The 10849-nt window shown below is 40.4% G+C and overlaps 1 protein-coding gene across 3 annotated transcripts in view; it reads left to right on the top strand.

Moving 5' to 3' along the window:
• Nucleotides 1-10849, top strand: part of palm2akap2 (PALM2 and AKAP2 fusion) — a 60192-nt gene that overhangs the window by 30217 nt on the left and 19126 nt on the right. For all 3 annotated transcript variants that reach the window (XM_029515857.1, XM_029515855.1, XM_029515854.1), the window contains one exon: nucleotides 4875-4960. In XM_029515857.1, coding sequence (XP_029371717.1) covers nucleotides 4875-4960 — 86 coding nt within the window. The remainder of the gene's footprint in view (nucleotides 1-4874; nucleotides 4961-10849) is intronic.

The following is a 10849-nucleotide window of genomic DNA, read 5'->3' as shown; positions in this document are numbered from 1 at the left end:
TGACATCACATATTTTAAACTTTAGGCCATTTTCAAGGCTGGTTTTCAGAAATGCTCTCAAAAGCAATAATCATCCCCATTTTGTGAAATGATAGCGGATGCTTTAGAAAGAGTGTCTTTGATGTTCCATGGAGCAGAGAGGACGGTGATGCTCAATCTGCATCTGTTGAATTGATTTTTGAGAATTGGTGACTACACCTTGCCATCGTATGCCACAGAGAGATACCTGTTGTTAAGAGCAAGATCAATAAAGTTACGCAGGCCAAATATGTGATTGAAAAATGCATTTGCACACTTAGAAAAAGGTGAGAGAGCCTCTTCAGATCCAAATTTGATTTGAAACTGGGCTGTTGTTCAGGTGTGTATAAAATGGCTGTAATGTCCATGGTTCATTTGGTCCTCATATAAGTTATTCGCATTATGAAAGAGAAAGTCACATTAAGCGCTTTACTAACCTAATGTAAGAGCCATATACCTGAAGAGCCTCGACAACCTTTTTTCTTTTTCGGAGTGCAGCCCTGTTCTTTTTTCCTCCTCTATTTGTTTGGCTCTACTGGCTTTAGCTCTCAACTAAAGAAAATTAAATTTTTTTAACACAACATCTATATTATCTACTAACTTTGTTGATAGCAGAAGAATGAGAGTCAGAAACAATAATCCTTGGCAACAAATTGTGTATTTCAAGCAATGACAAGTTCCTTCCTGACATGGTTTTATGCACAGCCATGTATAAGCCCACCTCTCAACTTTCCTTAAAGTGCAGAACTGTAGGTTCTCCAAATATCCGAGCTTTAGTGTGATTGGCCACTGCTGCTGTCAGTCAGTCCAGCTGGCTGTATGATTGGCCACCACATTGGTCTGAGTTCCTGTGTAGATAAAGAATGTAAATATACTCTATATTCTATTTAGTGATGATTTTATTTTCCACATCTATTTAGACAGCTAGTGATAATTCAGATGTTTCTGGGAACCAGATAATATTCTGATGTTCTGCAATGCCATATGACAACTGTATGAGTGCAGAAATGAAAGCTTTGTATTGTATAGTTTTGTTCTTTAACATCACTGCTTTGCTGTGTGTAATCTCATGATTAACCCTTTAGCTCCCCACCTAACCCCACAACCACCACCTATCCTCTGAATTCTTGAAGATTTGTCCCAATCCCGAGCATGTAAGGGTTGGCCTTGATGGCACCTGAGGATCTCAATCCAAAAGTTATACACACACTGCATCTTTTATTAACTACACTTTTTTGCTTGGGAGTCCAATAACTACAAATCCAGTCCGTTTTACAATGTATTTTCCTATTGTGGCCATTCAATTAAGAAAACTGTTAAACTCCCCTTGACTAGGCAAACATAGATGTGAAAAAAAATTTCCTTTCACAACAGCCATGTTAGCAAATAGTTTTTCTTGGTCTGATTTTAATGCAACAGAAAAAAAAAACACCAGGACAATCCCTCTAAGCAGTATGACTCACTTTATTGATGTAGTTTTTTTGGAGCAAACAGACTGCAAGTTTCATGTAGGACAATTGATAGTGTTGTCCTGTTCGGTGACCCAGATTAGCCAAAAAATATATTTATTGCATGACCGACTATGCAGAGAAGTATAATCTGGAAAGTGTAGTGTTAGTGTCCCTGAGGTGTGAAGCGCAAACGATGTGCAATGAGCAAGGAAGCACTTACTGTACGTACCTACACGAGGAAACGCAATTTAGCTATCTCAAACGTATTTTTAAAAAGGGAGAAAACTGTAAGGCTGAGTTCGAGTTAAAAGAGCATGACCAAGCCAATTTGTGTGTATACGTACTATGTGTGTGTGAGTGAGTGTGTGTGTGTGTGTGTGTGTGTGTGTGTGTGTGTGTGCGTGAGAGTGTTAGTGGGTGAAAGAGAAAGAGATTTTGAGGTAATACAAGGAGCTGTAAGAGAACAACAGACCTGTTGAGTTTACCAGCCCCACTGCCACATCTGCAGTACTCCTCCGACTATGTAGGGGTCACTCTTTTCTCTTTGCCTGCCTGCCCTCATGGTTGTATGGACTGTTAAAACAAAAAGGAGCCATTTTCTATTGTTCACACCTATCTATCTGTCTCTCTCTCTTTCTCTTTCTATAATTATGACCACTCCCTCTGTCTCCCTCTCTCTCTCTCTCTTTCTCTCTCTCTCTCTCTCCCTCTTTCTTTCTGGTGTCTGTACCTTCTCTCTATCCTTGGTCAATAAAGCTGAGTTTCTCCAGTGCCCTCCTGCTGTCTCTTGCTTGTTGTTCTTTCCATCTGTCTCTAACATTCACTTTTTCATTGGCTGCTGACAAGGACATCACAAGCTATCCTGACTGCATCCCTCTCCCTATCTGTTATACTACCCACTGCCACTAACAAGCACGTAATGAGGACCCACACATGTATTTTACACTCACACTTAGACACGAATTTTTAACATACATCGGATGTACTTATTTCAGTTTCACGTGCAGCCTTTTTGAAATAATGTAAGGGTAAGGATTGGTTTATTATTTTTCAGAGCAATTTAGATTTTTTAACATATTACATCCACACCCTGTGCTATGCCCTGCAATCCAAAAAACACATGATTAAAATCTGATCAATTACCCTAATCAGTTATGCTCAATGTAAAGATGAAGGGAGTCATGTTTGGTTAATTAAAAAGACCAAGATATGTTCACAATTACTGCTCTGAATTATTTGGTACACATCCTTATGTGTAGCCAGTATAATAATCTACTTACAACATTAGCAAAGTAAAACATTAATGAAGTGCAATTGGAAAAAGAAGACCAAAAAATATTCTCAACTGCTTTTCCATTATAAATTTATGTTGTACAAATTATGATTCTAGATACACTGAAAATATGAAGGATATATAAAGGATCATATAAAGGATGGCTGGACAGACAGGCTGATGCAGTGCATGTTTATGCAACATTATTCCAACGTGTTTAGGGATACAAAACATTTTCAGTATCATAGCAAGGTAAAAACTGTTAACATTTATATATATAGCGGAGAAAAGGCAGGGGTAGGAAGGTTGAAAGTAGATAAATTGGAGATAAATACATTGTTGAATCAATCTAGGAAGTCCCATGTCCCTGTTTTGCATGGGCCTTGAGGTGGCTCCCTGGTACCAATAATAGATATTGCAAGACATAATGCCATAGTGCATCATTGTTACTGCAGGGTCATTAATCTGATTTCACTGATATCACTGAACTTCACAGCAGAGAAGAGAGGGGAAAAAATCATTTAAAAGCACCCTGCATAAGCAAGGAATTAGTCACAGTTTGTTTCTGGATACTTCAGGAACCAAACCTGTGTGACAAACAGCGTAGATGCAATAGACTATCCTGTATGACTACTGCTGGACATTAACAAATGTTCTATCTTTAAAAACTGAGCCATACAGATTCATAGACTCAGAGTATCAATGGTACTAGGCCATCTTTCCTTTTACAATATTTGCATCTCTCTTGGATGACAAACTGGGTGTTGTTCCTATATAAACACGTGATCTGGGGAGAGCAGCCACAGAACACACATTACCCCAGAAAGCACAGGAGGTAAATGATTATATTAGTGATGTCATGACCACGAGTGATGAGACAAATGCAGGAATTAAATTTATGTCTCACACACACTCACACACAGGATGGGTGTGTTCCCTGCTATAATAACAACAGACTGATTGTTCTCTGGGTGATAATGCTCTAATGTCTTTATCAGAAACCATGACTGCAGATAGTTATTACACACACAAACACACGTGACTCATTGGTAATATGAGTGGATAATCTGTTTCACTACAAGCATGCATAATCAAATTTGGGTTTCTAAAACAGTGTCATATATACTAATGCAGTTTAATAAAGACCCTATAATTATATATAGAAAAACTAAATTATTTAATGGCTATAACTTTGGAAATGATTTTGTGCTTTCAAATTTTACATTCAAAAAACAGTGGGACATAAACAGTTAAACTAGAGTGCATCAGCAAAAGTACTCTTTAATAACAATAGCTTTATTTATATCGCCATTTCTAATCTATAATTGTTCAGTTAATCTAAATTTTGACATATGGCCTATTCTCCAAGACTATTTTAATCTGGTATCAAATGAGTGGCTTTAAAACACCTTGACCCGAACCACCATCAGTCATTTTACTCCAACTCTTGCTATTCAGAGTAATTCTAATCTCGTAGTGTTAAACATGATAGAATAGAAAGTGCAAAAATAGCCCTGAAATATCCTAAAGATGATGTATAAAGTAGCATAAATGTGCTGTTATAAATTATTCTTCCTCTGGTGTTCTGCTCTGACTGACACAACAGAAGTATTAGTAAACATATTATCGGAGGCAGTATGATTATAATGGTGTTGGTGTTGACACGAGGAGTAGCTGTCCTGAAATAATACAATTAGTGGTGGGAGTAGACTAGCAGGAACATTTCCAGAGTCATTTTCTGTCCCGTCATCAGTGGTGTTACTCCAGCTGGTCACTGGTCAGCTCCAAACTGGGTCAGTGGTTCAGCTAAGAAAAGGTCAAAGAGATAAAAAATGCTGTCAACTACATGCAAATGTTCTTATCTGATTGAAGTGAATTCTAAGAAGCTTAATCCATCATACGCACAGGCCATATTTACAGGTATGAGATGATGTTCATGAAATCCTTCATAATCAGATAACAAGCCACAATGAGCAAGTTTTTATGATTTCATTAGAATTAAAAATACCGTATTTGGAGGTACATCACAAGCAGAGGCAGTGACCTGAAACATCCACAAGTGAGAATCAATGTGAATCATGTTTTACTGACAGAGTACCAACAGTAATAACTCACATTTTGCTCTATCGCAGGCTACAGCCAAACTCCAGGGGTTACCGTGACAACAACAAATGGCCATCAAGCTCCCACTCCAACCAGACATCCTCACACCGCCATGGTGAGTAGGGTGTATCTGTGTGACTGGGTTGTTAGGCTGCAATCACCATAATGCCACATCTGTGGTCAGGGCAAGATATTTCTCACGTAATGGACTCACAATCATCAGACACAATAAAAGCAGGTGCTGTCTCCCAGGAAAGCTTTCATGATGCAGTTATAAGAGGGGACTATCTGTTCACCCTTTCCTCTTCAGGCTACCAATCAGCTGAAATGGTGTGTGTGCTCAATGTGAATTATCTTTTTTAAATGACATATATCTTTTTGAATTGGCGGCAGGCAAATCATGGGAAGAGCAAGAAAATCTCACTCTCAAGAGCATGCAGACTAGATGGGACTGGGAGTTCTTCTTTAGTGAATAAGCTACATGTTTTTGCTTTAATATTGCTTTCTACATACACGTCAGCCAAGGACAGAACATTCAGGCTAATAAAAAGAACAAAAATGTTTTTAATGTTTGTTTTAGGGCAGGTTGAGGGAGAAAACTGGACACCAAATGAATTCCTTAAATTCCTGAACACCAGGATTGAGGAGTAAAGAGCTGGTTGTATGGTTGAGGCTAGATGAGCTTTTTTTTTTCACAGTGAACTGTGAACTGTGTATGTGGACTGTCTATTCCTGCGTGCCTATATTTGTATGGCGCTCAGTGCATTTCATTTGACCAGCACTTGAGTATGCAGCCAGCCTTATCTGCCAGCACTGTCTGTTCTGGAGAGTTCTGCTTTTGTTTCTCCGAAAACGCCACCTGGGCACATTTGAGAGCGGGCTGGGGGGGGGGGCTGATGGTGCTGGTGCTGGCCCCACTGAGCGGAGGGCCGGGTTGGGACGGGTGGAGGGGGGTCCTGGGGCCGGCTGGGCCGCAGTCAGATTGTTTTGCAGCTGAATAAATGAATGAAAGGCGGCTCGGCGGTAACCCGATCCGCGCGGGTCAGCCTCATTGTCCTCGCGGCTGTCGGCTCGCGCTGCCGGGCTCGCTCTCTGATTGTCTCTGGAACGGGACAGAAAGGACTCCCGGGACCTCGCGAGCCCTGCATTATTCAGCGCGCGTGCCTAACGGGGTGAAGGGGGAGGAGGGTGAGGGGGGGGCAGAGGAGGAAGAGGAGGCAGCCTCCGGTTGGAAAAGCTGGCGCGTAAAGGGAGCTCAATGTCATCCCAGTCAGAGGCTGCCGTCTCCTCCATTACTACGACAGCATCCCCTCCGATGTTTCCTCCGCCAGGCTGTTTGATTTAACTTCCCTCCGCCGGCCGTTGCTGCAGCAGGAGAGGAAGGAGAAGAAGACAAAGGAGAAAAGAGGAGAAGAAGAAGTGTCCGGCAGGTCGGTTGCGCCTCGTCTTTTAGAAACTAATCCCGGTTATGATCAGTCTGTAAGGAGCTACTCATCTTTCTTCACACTGAAGCCATGCCGAGAACACAATGTGCAGTTAAAGCCAAGTTTGCAGGCAGGAAAACTGCTATTTTCTCCGGAAAGAGCTGGTTGGATGGTTGTGTGTCAGCGGGCGTCCGTTGGACTCACCGTGCTGTGAGTTAAGTGTGTGGTTGTGTGTTTGTGTGAACATGTTGCAGCTAATAGAAACAGAAACTGTAATTACACTGATTGGCTTTAAAGTGGGGAGGACACAGGATACCGAGCGAGAGAGGCGTTTATAGCAGGTCAGTAGACCAGACTGCTTGTTGCAGTAGTCTCTCTTTCTCTCTCTCTTTGTGCTCCTCCTCCTCCTCTGCATCACTTTAACCTACATATAGGAATGACCTTAACCTGCTTTTTATCATATTCAGTAGTTTGACAGAGCCACAGAACATTCAAATATACCTCATCAAAACCATTATGGTGCTTTTTAACTGGATTTTTACTGCTTTCTGACATTGATTTTGATTAAAAAAAACAAAACCCAGTTGGTCCTGTTTTAGTTATAATAATTTAGTAAAGCTTTTAAAGTTGTAAACTAGGATGTTTTTTCTCCTCCTGCCCTGACCACTTATGAAACCTTGAAGGCTCACATTGTACGGACTGCCACTTCACTGCATCGGTGTCAATAAACATTTCTTGGTTGTATTTTTTAGTGTGAGCTTTTAAATATTATTGTTAAGAGGGTGTAGGTAGTCACAAATGTGCTGATATGTCAAAGTGAAGGGACTGCTGGCATGTGTGCAGAACAAACTATTCATGTGTGGATTTATTTTTTCCTCCTTTCTTTTTTATTTTGCCGGTCCTCTTATAGTTTTTCTTGGATTAGTTTAATTTATTTTGCATCTAGTTTGCTTCGCAGTGCCCATAAGGCAGGCAAACACAGTCATCTGGCATGAGGAAGCAAAGGGCAAAAAGCAGCATCAGAGCAGTGTAAAAAAAGAAGGCTTCAGAACAGTTTTCATTGGCAGATTAGGCAATTTGAGTGAGATTTTTTGGAGAGTCTAGCTGATGCATTAAACTCTATTAACAAGAAGAGATTCAGATTACATTTATTGATAAGATACCAAACTAAAGGATAAACAAAGCCATATTGGAAGTTTTAGTCTGTTTTTATGTCTCTCTTTCTATAAAGGAAAGCTCATCACTCCTGCTCACTGTTTTGTTTAGTCACCACTTGAGATTGCCAGCTCATTCTGGAAATAACAAAGCAAAAAAAGTAAACTGCCAATTCATACTAACTGCTTGCCAATACCTATGCTCAACCTTGGGGCAGAAAAATCAAAGCCAGCTCTCTGATTTTGATTAGATGGTCAATGACAGAAGGTACCTGACTTATAACTGAATGTCCTATTGAGACAGTCAGTACCTATTAATGTAACTCAAGGTTTCTGTGTGTGTGCGTTGCTGGTGGAAATACAGTTTCCATTCCCACCCTCTCAGCAGCGTTTTGTGAGAACACTGACAGGAACAACAAACTTATCAATAATGTCTTCCTTCAGACCACTCCCTCTTCCCAGAAGGCACACAAACACACGTCTCTATACACACAGAGTATAATCACAGGTTGCATAACAGCTGTGTGGTTGATTGAGCATTGATGCTAATGTTTCTGAGCTGCACGAAGAGAACACGGGAGGTGGAAAGGAGAATGAGGTATTGAAGGAGAGCCAACAATCAAGAGAGAGAGATGATGACAGGACGACTGTGGGTACAAGGAGAGATAGAGGCCAGCGCAGGTGTGTGTGGATTGGGGGATAGATTGAGCTATGATTATAAGGCAAGGGAGGAAAACATGAGGGAGGGAGTGGGAGGATGCTAGTAGGAAGTCTGGTCAGCTTCACATCGCCTGAAGTGTTGTTGACCTTTCAATGGCTGATCTTTGGATGGCTCTCCACTGGCTGACTTCCAGGAAGAGAGTGATATTCCACCTTGTGTTACTAGATGAAATCCCAAACATCGCAGTCCAATCAGGGCCATTCAAATGGATGCTAATATCGCTGATACTTGGTTATGTTATCTGTTATACTGTGTTGTATCAAACTGCAGATGATACAATGTAATGTCACCAAAGAATTTGTGTGTTATAAATTGACAGTCAGTGGATAACATGAAAAATGAAAAAAACAAGAACAATGTGGCTCTGGTGTTTGTCACTGGAAATCATGTGAGTGCCCCTTAGGCCAGCTCTTAGACTGAGCCTTGAAAAATGATTTTATTTAAACAAAGCCACTTCATGTTTGTGCATGTTGGAAGCAGCTGGAATTTTAAGTAGATCTTTGGGGTGTGAATGACACTTTGTGCCTATTTTAGTTTGGCCCTTGGGAGCAGATGACAGCCGAAAGAGATGAAGGGACACAGTGGTGTCTGTGTGTGTCTGGTTAATTCCCCAAAACTTCTTTGATCATACGGTAAAAAGTGGTCATGTAGTCACAGCATATTAAAAAAGATGAAGGCAGTTTTCCTTTTGATCTCAAGTTGTGACAAGTTAGGGCTCTATCAAATAACAACAACAACAAAAATATGCACAATAGTACATTTAACTTCAAGTAAGGGTGTAAGGGAAGTGAGTAGTATCAGGTTAGAGATGTTTTTGGCATAGGATACATATTGCGTGATAAATTTGAGTTACTGTTTTGTTTTCACTTCATTATTCAGTCTAACATTGTGTGTTTAGGATCGCAATTTTGTGTTTATTTTTTTCCAACTAATGCCAATCAAATAAATAATGTAAGATACTGAATTTCCTCAGTCTTAACCATGCCAATCTTTGTTTGCTATAGCACAGGAAGATAACTTCCTCATTCATTTTCCTGCCTACAAAACTTTGATTTGCTCAGTAGTAACTGGGGATATGCCAAGCCAAACTATTTGATAAAATCCAGCATCGGCTTAGAGGTCTGGAACAAGGCTTGGTTTGTCATGTGAAGGTCAACAAGGTCACGGTCAATGTCAAATGGCCCTCGTCTCCACCCAGTCCGTAATAACACAAAGAAAACAGAGCATTTACTGACATATCACGATGATGGCAATATCATTTAGAAATACCAAAGAAAGACAAATGTTTCATCGAAGCACTTTTTTGTCACAGTCCAACAATGAGTATTTTGGCCCCTTGTTTGGTATTTCTGTTCGAGAGAGGAAGAGAACTGGAGGGATGCAGGAAATGCAACAATACAACCCAGTCACATGACGACCACCATTATACAAGCTTCATCACAAACTATTGTTCATTAACATCCACCGCCTATTGTTGCACCATGTAACAGAAGTCATTCATTTAACACAAAGAAAGTGAAAACCACCTGCTTGCATAAATACTGTGTTTACAACAAGCATATAGATATAAAGAGATAAATACAGAGAACAGGACATGAGGGGAAAACAATGTCTTTGAACAGAACTTTTTAAACTGTGCTCGCTTAAACGTCTCTGTCAGGAGTAAAGAGAGCTGAATAACAACTCTTTACACATCACAATTCATAAAAAAAAAACCCCAAAAAAAAACAAGAAACTAAAGCACAGACTTTATCTGTAGTTCTGGGAAGTTAGCATGGAAGTTGACCTGTAATGTCAGGGCTTCTTCTCACAGCACAGTTCTGTGTTTTAGGGGTGAAAATGGTAGAAGTGCTTTTATCACTTTCCAGCTCCAGACAGGAATGTGAGCATGCCATTTGAGCTTTTAGGTGTTACAGAATGTGCGAGGGGGGCTCTGGGTGCCGTCGTCTCTGTGTTTCGATAATCTTGTGAGGGTTGAGTTGTGGACTCTTAAAGTCATGGCATTTTTCAGGAAGAGATCTCAGTTTTCTATTTCAGGGTTTTGATCTATCCCTGAGGTTCAACCATATGGTTTGAATTTGTCACCATGGGAAATGACTCACATCTATCAAAGAATGTAGGACATAATCTATAACATTTTTATCCTCTCGTAGTTGCCACTGCCTTAAGGAAATAGAAGAAGTACATGTGTCTTCCATTCCCTTTAGGATGTGGCAGACAGATTTGTGGGCATTGGTAAATGGCTGTTTAAAAAAAAAACAAAAAACTTGTGCAGACATCTAGAGAACAAGGCTCACTTTTTTCCGCTGTAAAAAATTCACTTCACTCCGTAGTTGCTGCTTTGATGATGGCAGTTGTTAAGGGATATTCTTGCAGGGTTTACTGAAAGGGTGGTTGGGTAGCCAGTAACTGAAACAGAAGCTGGTGTGAAAGAGAGAACACCGGCGCTGTAAATCACAACACCTTATCATGAAATAACTCAGGGAATGTACTGACCGTGGTTGACTGTGTCGTGGGAGTTTTCTTCTAAGGTTAGTTAAAGGTTAGAGTTATAATTTTGGGTTCAGATCAAGGCTTGCAGAGATGAAGGTAAACTTCATGTTATTTGTGTTTTACGTATTTTATGATACACACGTGAGGGACTTAGTACAAGGGAACTAGATGAGACAGCTTGTTTACACAGGGGGAATATGTGCCCAAGCACC

This window comes from Echeneis naucrates, chromosome 12 (assembly GCF_900963305.1).
Source record: "Echeneis naucrates chromosome 12, fEcheNa1.1, whole genome shotgun sequence".
Classification (NCBI taxonomy): domain Eukaryota; kingdom Metazoa; phylum Chordata; class Actinopteri; order Carangiformes; family Echeneidae; genus Echeneis; species Echeneis naucrates.
Note: the sequence above shows the minus strand (reverse complement) of the source record. Positions and strands in the feature narration are given on the sequence as shown.